The sequence below is a fragment of the Hibiscus syriacus genome, unplaced genomic scaffold (genome assembly GCF_006381635.1).
Source record: "Hibiscus syriacus cultivar Baekdansim isolate YM2019G1 unplaced genomic scaffold, ASM638163v2 tig00110890_pilon, whole genome shotgun sequence".
NCBI lineage: Eukaryota > Viridiplantae > Streptophyta > Magnoliopsida > Malvales > Malvaceae > Hibiscus > Hibiscus syriacus.
Window position 1 is genome coordinate 15708746 of NW_024062900.1, and position 24401 is coordinate 15733146.

Sequence of the window (24401 nt, forward strand, 5' to 3'; positions counted from 1 at the left end):
GCCGTTAATATAGCCGTTGGGGGGTTTTGTGACCGTTTTTTTCTTTAAAAAATTACCATTTTACCACCATAAACATGTATAAATAGATTGGAGATGTATTTGGTTGATATCAACTTTCTCAAATCTTATTACACAACACTTAAACATCTCTCAAATCTTATTTTTGTAATTTTTTGTTCATCATGAGTAACACGGCTGAATCTCCCGTCGGGGGAAACCTTGAAGTTGTGAGAGTGATCGAACACTCGAAACAAAGATATTTGGGATCACTACGATTTATGTGAGATGTCAAATGGCTCGAAGAGGGCGCGTTGTAAACTTTGTCTAAAATTTCTTGCATCGGAAGGAAACACAACGTTGAAGAACCATTTGACAAAATCATGCAAGGCACTTCGCTCAAGATCGGATCCTAGTCAATCGAATCTTACACCGTAAGGTGGTGTTTTTGTTTACGACAACGAAAAATTACGAGAAGCGTTTACAAAATTCGTGATTACAAAAGCATTGTCGTTCGACCACCAATTCAACAACTAATGCAACCACGTTATACTCAAGTAAGTCGTACTACCCTTAGAAGAGATGCTATAAAAATGTGGCGTACGGCGAGGGAAAAAATGATTTTAGGATTCCAAGAACATCGTTATGGTGTGTCGCTTACATGTGATGTTTGGAGTTCCCCTCATAATACCGAAAATTCTTTTTTAGCTGTTACGTCACATTGGTTAGATCAAGATAATTGGCAAATGATGAAAAGAACAATCGCGTTTGAATTATTCGGTGAGCCGCATACCGGTGCTAATTTATTTACACTTTTAAAAAGGGTAATTTGTCTTTATAAATTAGAAAATAAAGTTTTTTCTATATCCTTTGATAATGCATCGAATAATACAAACGCGGTTCCAAGATTGAAAATATTACTTTCACCAATTTTAGACGGTACGTTTTTTTCATACCCGTTGCGTTGCACACATAATTAATTTATCCGTGCAAGCCGGTTTGGAGGTTATTGAGCCGATTAGATTAGAATTTAAAACAATGATAAAATCGGTTCTTTGTAACAACAACAAAAGACTAAATGATTATAAACGATTTTGTAAGTCCGTTAATAAAAAAGCTTTGGGTCCTATTTTGGATTGTCCAACTCGTTGGAACTCAACTTGGATGATGATACATACTGCCTTAAGGCAAAGGGAAACATTGCAAACATTTCACGATCGGCTTTTCGAGAGGGGTCATGTCCCAAACATTTATCCGGATTCGAGTTGGGAAACTATAGCCAAAATAATCGATTTGCTTGAGGTTTTTAAAAATGCAACAACTTTTTTATCCGGTGTTTATTACCCTACTAGCCCGTTAGTTTTAATCAAATATTTTTGTTAGCTACCCGACTAAATGACTTTGAATTTGAAACCGAAGTTTTTCAAGAAATTGGCTTTGCAATGAAGGAAAAACTTTTAAAATAGTTTAAGGAGATTCCTCCTATTTTTACTTGTGCCGCTGCTTTAAACCCAACGTTAAATGTTGGTGGGGTTGAAACACTAATTGAACAAATTACGTTTGCTTTTAATCTAACCGATGATGAACCCAACTTTGTCCAAAACCAAATAAATTATTTTAACAAATGTTTTCGAGACATGTTTGCAATTTATTTAACTAAATACGGATCAAGTAGTGTAATACACGATCAAATGAGAATGAATGCGGAATCATCTAGTAGACGTCCAAGTAACATAAATTTGAATCTTTTTAACACTCTTGTAAATTCTCAATCCAAACGATCACGTACTACCACCCCAAGTAGCGAGTTGGGAAATTACATGTCATGCGATTTTCTATCAAAAATGACATTTGAAGAGTTTGAAAGTTTGGATATTTTGGCTTGGTGGAAAGAAAATGAAGCACAATTTCCGATTCTAGCCGCCATGGCCCGTGATTTACTAACCGTCCAAGCTTCTACGGTAGCTTCGGAATCCGCTTTTTCTGTTAGTGGCAGGGTTATATCGCAACGGAGATCAAGACTAAGTCCCGAGTCGATGGAAGTATGCATTTTTTTAAAGGATTATTTGGATGGTGCGGCTCGTAAGCAACATATCACCACCCTAGAAGATGCAATTGATGCCGATTTGGAAGCAAACTTACACATTGAAGAAGTCGAACTTGGAATATCCCCTCCAAACGAAGAAGGCGAAGATGATGAAGAAGAGATGGCAATGTAGTTTATTTTTAAACTTTATTTCAATTATCGTAAACTTTGTTTCAATTATCGAACTTGAAGTTTTTAAGCATTTGAATTTATCGAACTTGGAAGTTTTTAAGTATTTGAATTTATCAAACTTGGAAGTATTTAAGTATTTCAATTATGTTAAGTTAATTAAGTATTTCAATTAAGTATTTGAATTTATCGAACTTGAGGTTTGATGCTTTCTCTTTTGATTCTCTCTTGATTCTAGTTGTTTGATGTTTCTTGTCTTTGATCAATGGCTTCTAAGCTTGCTTAAATACACCTTGAATCACTTCTGAACGTTAGTGATAATTAATGAAGATAATATAGCTGTTTAAATGTGAAAACATTTAATAAAAATGCTTGGAGCGTGGGGGAATCGGTACCCTCTCATAGGGAATCGATTCCCTAAGTGTAAAATTCAAATATTTCGACCGTTGAATAGGGGGAATCGGTACACCCTATGGGGAAATCGGTTCCCTCAGAGCATTCTGGAAATCTCGGAGCCAAACCATTCAGGGAGGAATCAGTACCCCCTTGGGGGGAATCGGTTCCCTATGAGCAATCTGAAATTTTTGGCTTTGAAATGGTTCGAAATACTTTGAAAGATTATTTTGAAATTGTTTTAAGATTAAAACTTAATTTTACACTTAAGTAATGATTAAAAATGATTTTTGAAATATTTGGAGTAATGTTTTGATATTTTAATAATTATATCGAATATACTTAGAAAATCATTTGGAAAATCTTAAAATTCATTTAACTTAATTTGTTATATCGAAATATCAAAATGTTTTCAACAAATTATCGTAAACTTTGTTGCAATTGATGACGATGTAATTTTAATAATATTAAAATCGGTTTTTTTATAACTGGTTTTTTAAAAAAACCGGTTTTTTTAAAATCGAAACCGGTTACACCGGTTAGGATATCCGGCCCTCCAAACCGGTTATTTTATAAACCGGTTTTTTTTCTATGGGATAAAACTGGATCGGATAAAAACCGATCCGGATCGGATTGAAATCCGACAAATGTGCAACCCTATTGCTGATGCAAATAGAAGACATTTTCTCAGCTCAACAACTCTATTTTCTAAATCCCATGTTTAGAAAATTTGATGACAAGAAAAAAATTACGCTTAGAGAAATCCAATGCAAGCATAAACTATTAGCAGGCAATAAGTAATGCGTGCCCAAGATACCATGCAAAGCGTCTCAAACTCATTATAGCCCATCTAAAAAGAATCGCATCATTTACATAAACCCCACATTTGGCAATGCTGCCATTGTGTCCCACAGCTACTTCACAAATTACCCGAACAATTCAGAGGCGCGTCGCCACTTTAATGCAAAAGAATCATACTACTTACGACCATGCCTAAGATTAACCAAATATTCATTGCACACTTCTAAATGGAGATGCTTAGTAAAAAATTGATAAGAAGATATTGTTAAGTTTATGGATAATGTACCTTTTTCGCCCTTGAAGTAGACAGCAATAAGTCTTTACACTCTTCAATTGTTTAGAATGGTAGACAGAAAAGAAAGCCCTCCAACATATCCCAAGTGCTCTGTGATCCATCTACTGCCTTTGGACATATTCGCAGCATCTTAAGCTCAGCAACATTTGACCACTACAAAGATCCTGAGGCAGCTTCTAGTTTTTGACAGGTAAAGCGTAGTTCACAATCAGAGTACATGTGACGCCTTCCCAGACCAGCATCATACAATGCCCTTAAGAGTAGATTACAACAATCCAAAACCCCATACAAAGTAAAGAAAAGGATTCTAATAAAAAGTTATACAACAGGCAAAGCACTTCTCATTACAACATGTCCTGCTCACTAATTCGATTGTACGACAAATAGAAGCCTCTTGAAGCATTATCAGTACAACTACAGGGATAAAACAAAAAATTACCTCACACAGAAATAGAAACATTTAAAATCAGCAGCCTTCCATGTTGCAACAAACTAAAACTGATTATTAGAATGAATGACTTGTTGGACACTTTCACATCTGATCAACAAGTTAGATATTGCAATTAAAAACAAAAGAGAATGATGCGAGTTAGAAGACAATGAAACAAGAGCACAGCAACTCAATCATAAAAAAATCTTCACTTGCTTGGTGAATGATGACAGGAATGCTGATATGTAAATAAAATATTCTATACTAAAGCAGTTACCGGCTATCAAGAAGCAACAAAGGAAAGGTAAAACCAGATTTTAAGTCTGCATAAGGGCAAGGAGTTTATCAAGCAAAATACAAAAGATCTTCTGAAGATTAGACTTCTGGAGATTTAGAATGATGTTGGTACCGAGATTTTGAGCCCAATAAGAAGGAATATATCTCACAATTGGTATAAGAAGCTAATGGTTAGGGGATTAGCATAACAATAAGTTTGCACAGCATATGCAACTAGAAGATGAAATCGTGTACTTCAAACCAGAGTCTGACAACTTCAATTGGGATTCCTCCCTTTGAAGTTAAAGGGTGTATGTTAAGGTGGGTCAATAAATCAAGTGTTTAGGCCTTATTTATGGAGTAAATATAGAGAAGGGTTTTGGTAATCAAAACCATAGAGGCCCCATAACCTTTCGAAACTCATTCTTAGAACAGAGGAAGCAGATTTACAAATCCAAAAGCTTCAGTAACTAAATTCATAGAAGCTCCATAACGATTGAATCATAATTCCAGTAATTAAAATCTTCTCATAAGCAAGCAAGATCATACTTGAATAGTTCAATTCAACATTTTTCGAAGCATATTTCCAACTTCCTTAGTCTAAGCTTCAGCCTTTTCTCTTTTCCTTTTATTAAGAGGGAAAAGAGAAGGGGATAAAGCAATTATCATGGTTAATAACTCTTTCAACTCAAAAGAGAAAGAGACAGTCAGAAAACTTACCACCAATTCCTGCCACCGCCAGAATCATGGTGGACAGAACATTCCATCTTCAATCCATAGATTATCATGATTTTGTACTGAACTTTCAAATTATCCTCACAAACAGGAAATTTTGACAAATAGAACTTTTAAGAGTAAATAGGCAGCACAAAACGATCGAAATGTTGACAAAACATGATGCTGCAGAATATACAGTCAAATCCAACCTTGAAGAGGCTATAAAGGGAGGCCCTAAGCATCTCCACATAGTTAAATACTACAAGCATTTGATTACAACTACTGCAGAAAACAAACAAAAACAAAAGAAAAAGGATCTTACTTCACTAAGTAGCCTTAACTTTATCATCCCCAACAGCCGAAAGTATAGGTAAGCTATTCAAAAACTCATCAAGACCCTCAAAGAACCCATTCCCTTCAATGTTATCCTCCTCCCCATAGCCGTCTTGATTTCCCTCATTCCTCCTCGGCGCAGGTTCTTCAATTTCATTGCTAAACTCCACATTCAAATCCAACTTCCCCAAATTCTTTGCCACCTTTCCCATCTGCTTCCCCCCACTATTAACAACCCCCCTTCGGCTCGATTCAGCAGTTGGCACACCATCAGGCACCGTGGACACACAAATCAAATTCCCACTGTGATCAACATTAGCGTTCTCATTAGTCGGCTGCTTCACTCCCTCACTCTGTGGTTTCTTGACATTTCTCCCCACAGACACTTTCCCTTTAGCATTCTTCCCCTTCTTCCTCTTCTCATTCTGCCAATCATCATCATCATCATCATAAGTCCCAATTGAGTCAGAAATCTCTTCATATACATCATCATCATCGTAATACACTCTTGGAGCAGACTTTTTGGCAGTATTTTGTTTTGCAGCATTCTGGTTACTAGGGCAAGCAAACATGGTTGAAATAGGTGACCAACTAGGAAAATTACCGCCCCTAGAAAATCCTAACGGGAAAAACCCCCAGCAGCTGAAATGCGTGTCCTTTCCATTTACTGGCGGCGACGGTATCACAACTGCATGAAAAGCCCTCCTGCAGTTCTTAGTCTGGCACCTCATTGTACAATCCTCATACAACTTTGGATACTCATAGAGAACGTAACAGTACGGACAAGCTGTCCAAAATGTCAGCCCTTCTGCCTCAGTGGCTTCTCTAGGCTGAGTCACATTAGTTGACTGTGTCTGACTATCCGCCCTAGGAGGAGGAGGAGTTGTGGTCTGATTAATTTGACTCGTACGAGCTGGCTCAGCCCGATTAAACTGACTCGAGTTATCGGTTCTTATTTGATTAATTTGGCTGGAATCGACTGATCCCGACTGTCTAACCTGACTTGTCCCACCTAAACCAATCTGATTCATCTGCCTCCTCCATATCGGCTCCGCCGACCGATTTTGATCCGGCGGCTTGTTATTGAGACCCGACTGCCCGCCTCCTCCCAAATCAGCATTCCCGTCTCTATCAGTATTTCTAGGGCTTCTTCTCGTGAATAGCGGTTGAGTAACTTGCGTCGGCGTCTCTTTCTGCGGAGTTTGCATAAACAGCGTTTGGGTTTCCTTCGGCGCAGGAGGTGGCTGCGATTGCATGAACAGCGTCTGCGGCTGCTGCTCTTGTTGCTGTTGCTGAAGCGGTGGCTGTTGTTGTTGTTGTTGTTGTTGTTGTTGTTGATGTTGATGTTGTTGACCGGGTTGACTCACCTGACCATGCTGAAGGAACCTCAACTCGTTATCATAAATGGCCTTCTTAGAAGGGTTCGACAACACATTCCAAGCTTCACAAACGAATCGAAACGCCTGATCTGCGAAAGAGAGCCTGTTCCTCCCAGGATTCAAAAGAAGAGCGAGTTTCCTATACTGACTCGCCACCACTTCCATGGACTGAGTTAACGGCACGAGTTGGAGGATCCCGTACCAATCTTGAGGATTAGATTGTGCCGTTAAGAGAGTGTCCGTCACCGCAAGTATTTGGTCGGCGAGGATAGGAGCCGATTCACGGGCTCGGATCGCGAAGGTTCGGGTCCCGTGCAAATCACGCGTCGCCAATAGCTTCTCCGCTATGCTCAGCCACCGCTCAGCCTCCGTAGTGTTACCGTCCATTTTGCCCAATCCGTCTCCTCTCCGTCAAAAAAAAAAAACTCTGTTTTTTTTCCTTTATGGAAGAACCTCTTTGTTTGGTGATAATGAAAAAGAGGAGAGGAAAATGGCAGGTATTATTATAGATGGACAAAAAAGGACAGTTGTTTCAGATAAATCAAAGAGGTTTCCGTTGGTTTGGGTCGTTCTGCGGTGCGGCGCCTAAAAAACGGCTAATATACGGCGTGACCGGTTAAACAAGTGACCGGTTAAAATTTAGACCGGTTATGTTATATTATTTAACCGGAAATATTATAAAGTACAATAACATACTAGGTAGCGCTTATATAATGTAATAGGTAGCGCTTATATTTACCTATTTTATAAGTAAACCAGTATATTTATACCGATAGCATTGCAAATTTACCTATTACATTATATTATATTGAAAGTGTCCATACTTTTTATAAAAAGGATCGATACTTTAACAGTGTTTCATGTTTTCCACCTACAATATTGATTTAATAATTTCATTTGCACAAAAAATTATTTGATTGTTTTGATATTTTATAAAATATTATTTAGAATTTTTAATTTAATAATAATATATACCGTAACGTAAAAAATAAATGATTAGACGCCTATAATTACTAAATTAATATCTTAAAACTCACTCAAAAGATAACCTTAAATTAATGTTTTCCACAGTGAAAAAAGTATGGACACTTTATAAAAAGGATAGACACTTTACAATATAACCACTACCTATTGCTTGGCATCATATGAGATTTGGATTTTGATTTCCTTTTGCTTGGCACCAAATGAGCTTTGGATTTTGATGAGCATCGGAAGTATTTCAGACTTATGATTTGGGTGGTACTCAACTTATGATTTTAGTTGCTATTTGTTACATTTCTTGTATACCACCCAGATCATACGCCCGAAACGTTTCTGACGCTTTAAAGTTGACCAAAAAATAAAATGGTCGGGATTTCCCTCGCGTTTATACGTTGGAAAAAAAACAATGGAAATTAGGAATAATCAATGATAACATGCATATTGGCTTGGGCTAATATTTATAGTGGAGCCGAAATATATATTGAAATTCAAACTCAAATTGAAATTTAAATTCAAACTCCAATTACATATGAAATGAATTTGAAATGCAGTGTTAAATTGAACATGAAAATTGCATAATTGATTCATACTGTTCAAGTAACATGCTTTATGAACCATCAAGCTAAAAGACAATATTGATTGAGTTCAAAGCTGAGTTGTGAGTTGATGGAGTTGTCACACTTGTCACATGGTTGGAATAAAGTACTCACATGCGAGATAGATACCTATTACATTATATAAACGATACCTATTACATTATATAAGGGCTACCTATTACATCATATGTTTACCTATTATATTGAAAGTGTCCATACTTTTTATAAAAAGGATCGATACTTTTTTTAAAACTTATGTAATTTATGTTTCAATTTTTTTAACAGTGTTTCATGTTTTCCACCTACAATATTGATTTAATAATTTCATTTGCACAAAAAATTATTTGATTGTTTTATATTTTATAAAATATTATTTAGAATTTTAAATTTAATAATAATATATACCGTAACGTAAAAAATAAATCATTAGACGCCTATAATTACTAAATTAATATCTTAAAACTCACTCAAAAGATAACCTTAAATTAATGTTTTCCACATTGAAAAAAGTATGGACACTTTTATAAAAAGGATAGACACTTTACAATATAACCATTACCTATTACATTATATAAGGGCTACCTATTACATCATATGTTTACCTATTATATTGAAAGTGTCCATACTTTTTATAAAAAGGATCGATACTTTTTTTAAAGATATGTAATTTATGTTTCAATATTTTTTAAGTATGTTTCATGTTTTCCACCTACAATATTGATTTAATAATTTCATTTGCACAAAAAATTATTTGATTGTTTTTATATTTTATAAAATATTATTTAGAATTTTAAATTTAATAATAATATATACCGTAACGTAAAAAATAAATCATTAGACGCCTATAATTACTAAATTAATATCTTAAAACTCACTCAAAAGATAACCTTAAATTAATGTTTTCCACATTGAAAAAAGTATGGACACTTTTATAAAAAGGATAGACACTTTACAATATAACCATTACCTATTACATTATATAAGGGCTACCTATTACATCATATGTTTACCTATTATATTGAAAGTGTCCATACTTTTATAAAAAGGATCGATACTTTTTTTAAAGATATGTAATTTATGTTTCAATATTTTTTAAGTATGTTTCATGTTTTCCACCTACAATATTGATTTAATAATTTCATTTGCACAAAAAATTATTTGATTGTTTTTATATTTTATAAAATATTATTTAGAATTTTAAATTTAATAATAATATATACCGTAACGTAAAAAATAAATCATTAGACGCCTATAATTACTAAATTAATATCTTAAAACTCACTCAAAAGATAACCTTAAATTAATGTTTTCCACATTGAAAAAAGTATGGACACTTTTATAAAAAGGATAGACACTTTACAATATAACCATTACCTATTACATTATATAAGGGCTACCTATTACATCATATGTTTACCTATTATTTGAAAGTGTCCATACTTTTTATAAAAAGGATCGATACTTTTTTTAAAGATATGTAATTTATGTTTCAATATTTTTTAAGTATGTTTCATGTTTTCCACCTACAATATTGATTTAATAATTTCATTTGCACAAAAAATTATTTGATTGTTTTTATATTTATAAAATATTATTTAGAATTTTAAATTTAATAATAATATATACCGTAACGTAAAAAATAAATCATTAGACGCCTATAATTACTAAATTAATATCTTAAAACTCACTCAAAAGATAACCTTAAATTAATGTTTTCCACAGTGAAAAAAGTATGGACACTTTTATAAAAAGGATAGACACTTTACAATATAACCATTACCTATTACATTATATAAGGGCTACCTATTACATCATATGTTTACCTATTATATTGAAAGTGTCCATACTTTTTATAAAAAGGATCGATACTTTTTTTAAAACTTATGTAATTTATGTTTCAATTTTTTTAACAGTGTACTGCGAATTTAAAATGATAATATACTTGTAGTTATTGTACATACCTAAATATGTACTGCGAATTTAATGTTGTACCCACCCTTTAACTACAGAAACATGTTCAAAATGAACCTTCGTTTACATATCCATCAACTCCTGGAGCACTGAACTTGCACAACAAAATTTTTGCCATGGATAATACTGATGTAGACAATGTTAAGCCAACCGAGGAATGCCATGAAGTACATAATGTTGATGAATCTGACAGATTGGTTGGTCAGCTCTTCTGTTCACGTGATCAAGCTTGGCACTTTTACAAGGGATTCGCACGGGAACATGGGTTTAGTGCACGTAAGGGAACAACACGGCTTGACGTGGAAGGGAATGTGAAGACACAAGAATTTTGTTGTTCCAAAGAAGGGTTTCGAGTATCAAAAGTCAATACTGTTGATCGTCAACGTGCTCATACGCCAGTCACAAGAACAGGATGTAAGGCTAGAGTCGTAGTTACAGCAACAAATACAAACGATCAGTGGGTTATAAGTAAGTCTGATCAGAAACATAATCATGCATTGTGCACATCTGCTATGACACCATTTATGCGTTCTAATCGAGCTGTAAGTAAGGCTGATATCGATGAGGCAACAACATTGAAAGAGGTCGGTGTTGGCACGTCACAAGTAATGAACTATTTAACGCAGCAGGCAGGGGGCTATCATAATGTTGGATTTACACATAAAGACCTCTACAATGCACTTCAAAGAGGTAAAGCAAAGGAAATCGTCGATGGGGATGTGAATGCGCTTATTGCCTACTTTGATTATAAGAAACATGATGATCCCGGGTTTTTTATGACATACTCGGTAGACGAATCGGGGGCATTGTATAATCTTATTTGGTCGGATTCTACATCGAGATCGGATTACACATGCTTCGGTGATGTAATTGCGTTCGACACAACGTACAAAGATAATTTGTATGGTCGACCAATTATGCCTATTGTTGGTGTCAATCATCACCATAACACAATTGTGTTTGCCACTGCCATAATCGCTGACGAAACGTCTCAATCTTTCGAGTGGGTGCTACAGAATTTTTTAGAAGCCATGATGAATAAATCACCTATTTCTGTTGTAACCGATGGGGATAGGGCAATGCAGAGGGCTATCAAATCTGTTATCCCTTATGCTAAGCACAGATTATGTTCTTGGCATCTTTCTCGCAATGCACAAGCTAACATTGGTGACCCAAAGTTTACAGCAGCATTCTCAAAATGCATGGCTTCCTGGTGGACAACCAAGGAATTTGATATTCAATGGCGTTCGATTGTTTCAGAATTCAACGTCCAAAAGCATCCATGGGTGATTGAGAAGGGAAATACACGACACTTATGGGCACAAGCATATCTAACCGGTCATTTCTTTGCCAATATTCGCTCAACACAAAGGTGCGAGTCTATGAATGCTTCACTAGCTATTGCACTGAAACACAAGAAGACATATTTAGATGTTGTTCGTGCAATTGAAGATGGAATTAGTAGAATGCGTATGAACGAGTTGAAAGCGGATTACTTAAGTTCCCATACGAAGCCCTTCCAGATCACAAAACTGGTCGACCTTGAAAGCCATGCCGCTGCGATTTTTACCCGCGAATCTTTTCGTGTGTTCCAAGATGAACTTACACGGGAGACATTGTACCGGATTGAGGCAGAGATTAAGTCCTTATCAGATGAATGTCAACATTATATTTTGTCAAAGTACGCAGAAAAAAATAGGAAATTTGAAATTAGTTTTGATTCTCGTACGAAAACTCTAATTTGCTCCTGCAAAAAATTCGAGACCGTTGGACTTCCGTGTCGCCATCAACTTCACATTTTGAAGCAATTGGACTACACATATTTGCCCGGGACTTTGATTCAAAGTAGGTGGACTAATGATGCGAAGGCTTCTGCACCCAGCTATGTTGATTTGAATGTGTCTCCAGAAGTGATGCAAATGGCAAGGTTCGCTGCTCTACGTTCAACGTCAAGCAGGTTATGCTACATTGCATCAAAGACAGACGAGTCTTTCAAAACCGCAAGAGATGAGATGAAAAAACTAATAGAAGAATTAGAAAACTCGTTTGGTTTGAATCATTCAGTCAACCAGAGCATTGTAGTAAACAATGTTCGTGACCCTCAACGAAAACAACGCAAGCGAAAAGAAGTGCCGAAGAACAAGGTCGAGAAGCAAATTAGGCGATGTGGGTACTGCAACGGTGAGGGGCATAACAAACTAACATGTCCTCAAGTCAAGCTTAGTTTGAGTACAAGCACACAGCCTACATCAACTGATTTTTTCGAAGACGGAATGGAATGACAACGATCTCCATATAATATATCGTAAGTATCAACATCACTCCTATTGTATGTACATATAAATATTTTGAATGAAGGAAGAAAAACCGCGTTACTTCAAATTACCGACACTTTTTTAAATGGTATGGACATAAAGTACCGACACAATATTAAAAAGTGTCGATATAGGTTGTAGACCTATTCGCTCATAAAACCGGTATATTTATACCGGTTATATTACAAAATTATCTATTACATTATAATTATGGGTTCCGATGTGTAAAATGTCGACACTTTTTTAAATCGTATCGACACATTTTTCTTCCAATATGGACATAAAGTACCGACACAATATTAAAAAGTGTCGATATAGGTTGTAGACCTATTCGCGCATAAAACCGGTATATTTATACCGGTTATATTACAAAATTATCTATTACATTATAATTATGGGTTCCGATGTGTAAAATGTCGACACTTTTTTAAATCGTATCGACACATTTTTCTTCCAATATGGATATAAAGTACCGACACAATATTAAAAAGTGTCGATATAGGTTGTAGACCTATTCGCGCATAAAACCGGTATATTTATACCGGTTATATTACAAAATTATCTATTACATTATAATTATGGGTTCCGATGTGTAAAATGTCGACACTTTTTTAAATCGTATCGACACATTTTTCTTCCAATATGGATATAAAGTACCGACACAATATTAAAAAGTGTCGATATAGGTTGTAGACCTATTCGCGCATAAGACCGGTATATTTATACCGGTTATATTACAAAATTATCTATTACATTATAATTATGGGTTCCGATGTGTAAAATGTCGACACTTTTTTAAATCGTTTCGACACATTTTTCTTCCAATATGGACATAAAGTACCGACACAATATTAAAAAGTGTCGATATAGGTTGTAGACCTATTCGCGCATAAGCCCGGTATATTTATACCGGTTATATTACAAAATTATCTATTTTATTATAATATGTTGAAAGTGTCCATACTTTTTATAAAAAGGATCGATACTTTTTTAAAGATATGTAATTTATGTTTCAATATTTTTTAAGTATGTTTCATGTTTTCCACCTACAATATTAATTTAATAATTTCATTTGCACAAAAAATTAGTTGATTGTGTTGATATTTTATAAAATAATATTAAGAATTTTTAATTTAACAATAATATATACCGTAACGTAAAAAATTAATCATTAGACGCCTATAATTACTAAATTAATATCTTAAAACTCACTCAAAAGATAACCTTAAATTAATGTTTTCCACAGTGAAAAAAGTATAGACACTTTTATAAAAAGGATAGATACTTTACAATATATTAAAAAAGTATAGACACTCAAATGTATATGTACACATAGAAGCAAATATGGAATAATTAATGAAATATACATACAATATAATCACACCAAAATTTAAATACACAAGAATGTTCAAATAATGTACCGACAAACAAAATTAATCCGATGAAAAAGGGTTGTTTCTAACGAAGTCCGGAACATTAGAGGCCTTCAACAAATTTTCCAAATACTCTCGTATGTTTCCGCCTTTTTCTGAGGACATACATAAATAATTTCAATTATCAAACTAATGAGGTGCAATTTTACTAACAATAAATTAAATTCGCATAAGCATGAATAAATTTGTGTCATACCTAGAGCTTTGTCGTTCGAATGGGAAGCAGCGTCAAAGGTACGTGGACATATGTAATTGTATTTCTATATAAACACATAAGTTGTTAAAATAATCAATGTCTGAACACCTGTTCAACTGATCAGAAACATATTGCATAAATGCAACCTACCGGATTATAAATCATTTTTTCCGCTGAATCATCGACCAAAAGTGTATTTAGCTCGTTAAAATCTGGACACGCGTTCCAAACATCATTGAGATCTTTACAATAGGTAACAGAATCGTATGTTTTGCATTTTTTTTGATCCTGTTCACAAACAGTCGAACATAAATATGTAGGAATCATAGACAAGGAAAAGTCAGCAAACTGTAATGACATTCATCTTACCCACACGAATAGAAAATGCTCGGAAAATACAGGTAGTTTCTCAAGTACACGGTCGACGTTATGCCTGAGATTGTAATCAAGTTTGAATGTTAACATTCAAATGTATATTAACGATTTTGACTACAGTAATTCAATTGCCTCAAACATGTTCTAACCTCATCTTTGAAGACCAAAGGGCAACAACAAAATTGTCGACACAAAATTGCATAAATTCAAATAATCCTCTTCTGAGGACAACATCTACAACATGAAGAAAATGAGATTAAAGTTCTACGCTTATATGTTAAAATAATGGATACAAAAGAATAGAATTAAAACCTGCCGGCAGTCTTGGGATGTAGGCAAGGACACCATTGAGATCAAAAATTAAAAGTTTTCTTGAAGGCGGCGTTGCAGACACGATATACTTGTTTGGATCATCATCTTCATCATCATCATCATCATCGTCATCATCTTCATCGCCAGCTTCATCGTCATCATCATCATCATTGTCATCTTCATTGTCAGCTTCATCTTCTGCGACCGATTGGTTGTCCACATCTGTTAAAAGAAAATAAAATAAAGTTCAGAACGTGTAAATGTTAAGAAACATAGATAATGAATTACCTAACTCGTTTGATGTCGTTGACGTAATTCGTTACGCAACATGGAGACTTCACGTTGCAATGATGAAATATCGGATCGCATTCCACTCACAAGGGAATCAATATGCTCCCGAAAATTGACCATGTATTCCATCACGGTCTTAATTGTGACATCCCCTGCAACTGTTGCTTCTTCCATCATTGCGTCTCCACTTGGTTGCTCTTCTTCATGGCCAACGGGGTCCATTTCCTCCCTCTCTTGATCTAATCCGACCTCCTTGACACGCTTCCAACCGAGTTTTTCAACAAAATCATATCCCGCTTTTTTAATAAATACCATGTCAATCTTGCGGGTTAATCGAACAGGGGCGTCATGCGAAAAATCAACTTCCTTCTTCTTCAACAGATGGGTGATGACACATCCATATGGTAGTGTAGTTGAAATTGTTGCTCCCTTTGTGACCATATATACAATTGTATTAAATATGAGTTTTGCAATGTTTGGAGCCGTTTTGGATTTATACTTTGCTATCCACCAATAATCGCTGTCTCGAAGCGTTGAATGTTTTCCCCCACTAGGCCGGATATACCATGTGAGCATTTTGTGAAACACTCTCGACTCTACATCGAGGTGAATTGGGCTATTTCTAGTAACCCGTTTAATTGTAGACCAATCTACACCATTTTCATCTGAATCCCCTGTATTCGCTACACCTAAACCCTCCGCAATAGTTTCTGGAGATATATATATATCCTTCCCCATGACATGTGTATTAATTCCTATTATTTAGTCTTATTAGGCTCGTGCTGTAAGGAAGCATTGTTGTAGAAGACTCTAACTAGGTTGGGATAATATCTTGGTTCTACACCAAGGAATTCAAGCCAACCCCAAGATGTAAATGTGGATTTAAAACTAAATGCATATTTATCATCAAACAAGAAACCCAGGTCAATGACACGTTCGGGACGAATCTTCCTTACTTTAAAACTCGTCTGCCATCTTTGTTTCTCCATGTCGGATCTAAAGTTCAGAGTTTCGAAGGACCTGATTTCCTCAGAAGAATCGTTTGTTACAGAAGGAGGTGGTTGAGAAGAACTGGGTTGAGAAGAGCTTTGAGAAAGACCTCGCTTCTGACGCTGACGTTTTGGAGCCATTTTGGTTGGATGCTACCCCTATTACAATGGAACACAAACACATTCAGGATAAAACTACAATATAGAAATCAATCAAACCCATAAAATATCGATAAATTTACCTGAATATCTGATCGTCACTTATGATAACGGTAGAAGGAAGAAAGAGGAGAGGAAGATCTGCCTGCTTGCATTTATGTTTAGGGTTTCTCGATTAAGAGTACTATATAAACGGTGGAAAACACTTGATATTTAAATTAGTATCGACACAAACTATATTAGTGTCGACACATTATTTAGACTTATTCTCTCATAAAACCGGTATAATTGTACCGGTTAGATTAAAAAATTACATATTACATTATACTTTTGGGTTCGATGATTTTGGGATCGACACTTTTTATATATGGATCGACACTTTATTGATGCACCTTGTTTTTAATTCATTCTGTAAAAAAATATCGACACAAACTATATTAGTGTCGACACATTATTTAGACTTATTCTCTCATAAAACCGGTATAATTGTACCGGTTAGATTAAAAATTACATATTACATTATACTTTTGGGTTCGATGATTTTGGGATCGACACTTTTTTATATGGATCGACACTTTATGGGTGCACCTTGTTTTTAATTCATTCTGGGAAAAAAATATCGACACAAACTATATTAGTGTCGACACATTATTTAGACTTATTCTCTCATAAAACCGGTATAATTGTACCGGTTAGATTGAAAAATTACATATTACATTATTCTTTTGGGTTCGATGATTTTGGGATCGACACTTTTTATATATGGATCGACACTTTATTGATGCACCTTGTTTTTAATTCATTCTGTAAAAAAAATCGACACAAACTATATTAGTGTCGACACATTATTTAGACTTATTCTCTCATAAAACCGGTATAATTGTACCGGTTAGATTAAAAAATTACATATTACATTATACTTTGGGTTCGATGATTTTGGGATCGACACTTTTTTATATATGGATCGACACTTTATGGGTGCACCTTGTTTTTAATTCATTCTGGGAAAAAAATATCGACACAGACTATATTAGTGTCGACACATTATTTAGACTTATTCTCTCATAAAACCGGTATAATTGTACCGGTTAGATTGAAAAATTACATATTACATTATTCTTTTGGGTTTGATGATTTGGGATCGACACTTTTTATATGGATCGACACTTTATTGATGCACCTTGTTTTTAATTCATTCTGGAAAAAAATATCGACACAAACTATATTAGTGTCGACACATTATTTAGACTTATTCTCTCATAAAACCGGTATAATTGTACCGGTTAGATTAAAAAATTACATATTACATTATACTTTTGGGTTCGATGATTTTGGGATCGACACTTTTTTATATATGGATCGACACTTTATGGGTGCACCTTGTTTTTAATTCATTCTGGGAAAAAAATATCGACACAGACTATATTAGTGTCGACACATTATTTAGACTTATTCTCTCATAAAACCGGTATAATTGTACCGGTTAGATTGAAAAATTACATATTACATTATTCTTTTGGGTTCGATGATTTTGGGATCGACACTTTTTATATATGGATCGACACTTTATTGATGCACCTTGTTTTTAATTCATTCTGGAAAACAAATATCGACACAAACTATATTAGTGTCGACACATTATTTAGACTTATTCTCTCATAAAACCGGTATAATTGTACCGGTTAGATTAAAAAATTACATATTACATTATACTTTTGGGTTCGATGATTTTGGGATCGACACTTTTTTATATATGGATCGACACTTTATGGGTGCACCTTGTTTTTAATTCATTCTGGGAAAAAAATATCGACACAGACTATATTAGTGTCGACACATTATTTAGACTTATTCTCTCATAAAACCGGTATAATTGTACCGGTTAGATTAAAAAATTACATATTACATTATACTTTTGGGTTCGATGATTTTGGGATCGACACTTTTTATATATGGATCGACACTTTATTGATGCACCTTGTTTTTAATTCATTCTGGAAAAAAAAATATCGACACAAACTATATTAGTATCGACATGACCCTTAATGTGTATAATAAACATGTACAACAACATACTGCTAACTTTTCTCATCTCATTCATAATTATATTCACATAAAAAAATATAAATCGTATACAAAATTATAAATCTTATACAAAATTAACTCGACATTTACATCATTGCATCCTTTTGTTATTCTTATGTAATATTGCAGCTTTTGTTATCTCCTGTCTTCGTTCATTTTGATTGTGGCTTACGAGATCATTTAATACTCGCGATCGATCCCAGTCTCCAACAACCTATATTCAAATTGTCAGAACGTTAAGTATTGTCAACTACAGCATTCAATCTACGACTTTTAACAATTTTACCACAAACAATTTTTTCTATCCACTTACAAAATCACCAGTTGCCCCTGTAGAACCGATCGATTCCATCCACATCATCACATACATGCCGCAATCATATCTGTTACAAAATTTGAAAACCACACATGTCAATTATGATGAATACTGCATAAATTAAGCTTTCTATTTGTGATAACATCTCATACCCATTCAATTGCTTATTCTTCTTATGCTCCACAAATTTGAAGTTTTTCAAGGGATACTTTCCTAGAGATCCACATGACTCAACCCAAATGCGTTTCTTATTATAAGAATCTAATATTTTAATCTGCATTAAAATAGAAGAAGTTATGCACCAAAAAAATTATGCATTATAATTTACATAATGTCCTTTCATACATACATACATACCAATCTCTTAGCATCCTTCACTCTCTGTTTAGCTGCTTCAGTTGTAAACATACTATCATATATTGTTACAACATGATCTACCATATCCAACACCAACAGATACCAGTGTGAATTATGGTAGTTTATTGTGATCATTATCTGCAACAAATTTCACACCCAATTTGACAAAATTCAACATTCTATATCCGAAACATCATTTGCAATTGGTATGGTGTCTTACCTTCTCACAGTCGGTGAATTTCACATAGTTATCCAATATGACACCCCAGAAGGTAGAAATATTCTCAACACTTTCTTTATTGTTGGCTTCCAACGCCTGTTGCTGTAATTACGCAACAAACATTATTAATTTACCGTCTATAACACTACTTTTCAATATTTATTAATTTAACTCACCACTAAGAGGTATGGAAGGTAGCCAATCCTCCGGTGTGACTTTTGAGAATCGTAGCATATGGTCCAGGCGAGCAAATCGATAACCTAACAAAATTAATTACACAATCAGAACATATTCAATAAGTTTTATTTATTTTCTACTTTCTACTTACCACACCGCCAACCCATTCTGTAGGCTTCAACGTTGCAACGTCGTATACAGTAGCGAATTGATTTCCCATTAATATTACAGAATATCTGTATGAATCATTAGGATTAATATCTTGTCATGAAATATTAAATATCACTCACAAAACAATATATTTCACTTACCCCGATTCTAACTCGCTATTCCATAAATAATCACAAATTGCAGCTTCGATGTCATCAATTCCGGTTGGAATGTCCGCTTTTTCAACCTACAATTTTGCATACAAATTTTTGTCACAACAACATAATAAAAATCAAATTAAGTATTCTTTTATTAAACTTACCTTCTGCTTCTTCTTCTGGGGTGCAGGACATTCCGAATCCAAAACTGCTGCTATGACACTCTCCGGTGTATAAAGCACATTGGGCCTCTCCTTCCTCCTCATTTCTTCCATCTCTTCTTCTTCCTCCTCCCTCTTTTCTTCTTCATATTTTTTCAGTTCATCGTACTTTTTTTCTACATAGCTCTTCATATCTTTTATTTCACCCTTCAATTGAGCTCCTTCATCCGAGTATTTATCAACCACCCCCTTCACCCCCGTAAGTTCACTCCTCAAATCAACAACCTCCTTCACCACTCCCTCAAATTTTTCTCCCGTCACCATCTTAATATCACCCCTTAACACCGAAACTTCTTTCACCACTTCACCCCTCAACACCTCTACTTCTTTCACCACTCCTTCTATTTTTCCTTCCACTACCCCCTTATGCCTCTCGAGTTTCTCTACGACTTGATCAAGTTTCTCTTCGACTCTTGATTGTCTTTGCATGATTTCAAATTGGATTTTTTTGATATCAGCCAATTCAGACATCAAAATGTCGAAGTTACTCTGTTTTGCTTCACCGTCGTCCCACTCACCTTCATCCCCCAATACAACCATCCCTCCTTTCTTCTCCTCTGCCTCCACTGCCTCCTCTACATCCTTGCCAATAACCTTCAAAAAATTAAATTACAATATTAAGACATTGATTATATTCTTAATATTATTTAATTACATTTATTACCATTTCTTGCTTCTTCCCTCTATCCAACTTCAACTTCACCATCACTCTAACCACCTCTTCCTTCCCCCATGCACGGATGCGTGCCACTCCGGTTCTTTCATAAGCCGGCACTGCCTCACAGCCCGACCAAAAATCGAACAGTGCAACCTGCATTTATAATAAAATTAGAATTTTATATAAAAACACAAAAAGTGATTCAACTCATTTACCTCTAAGATTGCTATGCACCCTTTGAGGTATCTCTGGCTGCCCTTTTTAAAGGTGATAATTGATTCAATCAATCTCGAATGGATATATTCAGCCCAATTGAATTCACCCTTCAAGCCTTCATCGCAAAGAGCTTCATATATTCCTTGTTCGTTGACGTATCACCCGTTGGACAAAGAAATATACCGACAAGGTACAATAGAACTCGGGCCTTCAGCTCATCCCCCAAGTAAGATCCACTTTTGATATCCTCTTCAACTTCAGTATATGTCACCTTATGATTCAAACCATATTTGGAGGCAAGTGCTTTCCAGTTCTTACTCCTACAGACTTCTATAACACTTTTGCCTTTGTTTGTACCCCCAATACGGCTGCAGCAGTCGATACCCCCAGAGGGAATGAATAATCACCATACTTAGCCATACATTGACTGACGTCAAATTGTGCCATCAAGGATCGACACAATTCCCTCCGAATAGGTCGATCCCTTACTCCGATCAACGATCCAAAACCTATTTCTCCCAGCACATTCAACTGACCCTTCTCCTTAAGGTGTTTAATTAATAAATTCACCCTTTTAATGCTGCACCTTGTCGAAACTTCCTACATTTTTTAACAATATATAATGTTATAGTTCTTATATATTTTGTATCAACGTATTTACAAGTTTAATGAATACCTTATTTTCATGTGCTTTCCTCCGTTCTTTGTATTCTTTACTATCATTCCTTGACTGTGTGATGTAAGGTTCCTTTTCAGCATCACTCATTGAATTCCATTTGGACCTCACATCTTTTTTCACCTAATATTAAACATAAACGTTTCTTAATCAATACATTAACACTAAATACTAATACTACTCAATGTCAATTTCATTTACATACCGAACCGCTCTGTGTGCCATCTCCCTTCATCCTTTTGCATTCGGCCATACTGTTAACATTTAAAATTTGTAATCAATTTAAAGTTTATCGATACTTTAATCCAATTACCATTTCAACAATAATAACAAAAAGACATTGATACTTACTAGAAGTACATATATCCACCCTTTGGTTGCTTTCGAGTCTCGGCCTCAATTTCAAAGTCATCTGCTCCACCAACAATTTTCCAACCCATTGACTCCATTTTTCCTTCATATATCAGTTTACGCAAATCAAATTATTTGTTACATACACTTTTCAATATACAAATAGATAACTACTCTTGTGGTAAAACGGTTTTCTTCAAAAGAATTTGAATGGCCACACCAAAATGTGTCGGCACATTTATACAACCTATAATATCATTTTCTACCTATAATATTTAATAAAAGTATCGACATTTATATTTTTCCTTGAATATCTATTTCTACCTGCAATCGGTCCCAAATGCTTCCTTACTCCAAAACCCCAAACAACACATAAAAAACCCTATCGCGATTACTGTAATAATAAAAAATTAGGGTTTCGACAACATACTTTTCGATTCGACTGCAGCAACAAACAAACAAACTTCGCTTTAGAAACGCCTTCTGAAATGCAGCAACAATTACTCTTCGATTTCAAAAACTCGTCCGTTCTATCTTTTTTCAGAGGATATTTAGCTATGGCCTTTATATTTTCATCGGATATGTTATTTATATTTAATCGATACAAATACAAAAGTGTCGATACTTTTATGTCAGGTGTCGATACTTTCGAAAGGATAATTACCTATTTCTTTGAAAGTGTCGATAATTTATTACACGTACTTACGAAAGTGTCGACACTTTCAATATATCCGGTATCATTTTACCGGTTTTATCATTTATTACCGGTTTTATCATATTTTTACCTGTTATATCGTTGTGGATCGATATATTTTTTAAAGTATCGACACATTATAGGCGCTATAACTGCTTCTCTTTTAAATTCACAAAGTGTCGATCCTTATATAACGTATCGACACTTTTAAATTTACCGGTTTTATCATTTTGTTACCGGTTTTATCATATTTTTACCTGGTATATCTTTTGGATCGATATATTTTTTAAAAGTATCGACACTTTTTAGGATTTAAAACTGCTTTTAAAGTTATGTAATTTATGTTTCAATTTATTTAATAGTGTTCATGTTTTCCACCTACAATATTAATTTAATAATTTAATTTACCAAAATTTTATTTGATTGTTTTGATATTTTATAAAATATTATTTAGAATTTAAATTTAAATATTAACCAAATATATAATAAATATGTTTTCAACAGTGAAATAAGTATGGACACTTTTATAAAAATGATATATACTTTTTTGAAAGTTATGTAATTTATGTTTCAATTTTTTTAATAGTGTTTCATGTTTTCCACCTACAATATTAATTTAATAATTTCATTTACACAAAAAATTATTTGATTGTTTTGATATTTTATAAAATATTATTTAGATTTTAAATTTAACAATATTAACTAAAGATAATAATAAATATATTTTCACAGTGAAATAAGTATGGATACTTTTATAAAAAGGATAGATAATTTACAATATAACAGGTAAAAATAAGACAAAACCAGATTCATTATGACAAAACCGGTAAAATTTACTTGATATGTTAAACGTATGGACACTTTTATAAAAAGGATAGATACTTACCGATAACCAAAGTTTACCGGTTACCAAATTTTTTAATAGTTTTTCATATTTTCTACCTAAAACATTATTAGTTGTCAACATAATAGGTACCGCTAAACCGAATTTATTAAATACATTTTAATGTATCCGGTAATGCTGTATATTAGCCGTATATTAACCCGCCTTTCCTGAGACATTCCCCGTTGGTTTGGATGGATTTGCTTATGGGTATTATTGTCAATATCATTTATCATTATTTTTGGAAAGTAAACTCAGAAACACTGGCCACTCGGTTGTCATGACTCAGTGGTGAACTCTTGCAATGAATTACTTTATGTTCTCATGTTCAGATTTCAATTTACATTAAATTAAGCACATGATTAAATATAAGTTATTGGATTTCTTCATTTTATTTAAATAAGTTTCTTTCTACGTTCAAATAAATTTCTAACTCAAATAAATGCTTAATCTTTAATTTATATCCAACTAAATTATTAGTTCGTAAAAAGTAAGTTAACTGAGGTTGTTGTACCCTTCAACCTGTTATGTTCCATCATCTCAACAAGACGGGCACTTCCAACAATAACCGAATCTTCACCATCCATTGGAGAGCTGAAGACCTTAGCATTCCGAGAGGTTTAGAGATTCCAAATGATTGCAGTAAGCATCAAATTCCACTCTTTCGCATTTTTAGCAAATGATGATCCATTCTGCTAATTAATAGTAATCCGACTCGTTATATCAAGGGTCATGAAGTCCTCCAATTTATTCGGAACATTAAAGATTTAGGACATATTCTCAGC

General features: G+C 34.3%; 1 protein-coding gene across 5 annotated transcripts; it reads right to left on the bottom strand.

Moving 5' to 3' along the window:
- Positions 1-3680: 3680 nt before the first annotated feature.
- Positions 3681-20229, bottom strand: LOC120144913. Of its 5 annotated transcripts, XR_005518081.1 has the most exons (5): positions 20209-20229; positions 6803-7254; positions 5447-6772; positions 5128-5222; positions 3681-4092 (listed from the first exon to the last, which is right to left on the bottom strand). XR_005518081.1 is itself a non-coding variant. In XM_039158866.1 (4 exons), the coding sequence occupies exons 2-3, from the start codon at positions 7221-7223 to the stop codon at positions 5451-5453; spliced, it is 1743 nt and encodes a 580-aa protein (XP_039014797.1). In that variant the 5' UTR covers positions 7224-7254; positions 20209-20229; the 3' UTR covers positions 3681-4092; positions 5447-5450. The 5 variants fall into 5 exon arrangements, 4 of the variants coding, with proteins under 4 accessions (XP_039014797.1, XP_039014796.1, XP_039014798.1 ...); XM_039158866.1 differs by lacking the exon at positions 5128-5222; XM_039158865.1 differs by lacking the exon at positions 3681-4092 and having other exon boundaries at positions 4899-5222.
- Positions 20230-24401: the final 4172 nt, after the last annotated feature.

Excerpts from the sequence above, each read along its gene's own strand:
- LOC120144913 (XM_039158866.1), bottom strand. The coding sequence starts at position 7,223 with ATGGACGGTAACACTACGGAGGCTGAGCGGTGGCTGAGCATAGCGGAG. Across the intron at positions 6,773-6,802 it reads GAGTCAACCCGGTCAACAAC|AACAACAACAGCCACCGCTT; the intron begins ATCAACATCAAC and ends AACAACAACAAC.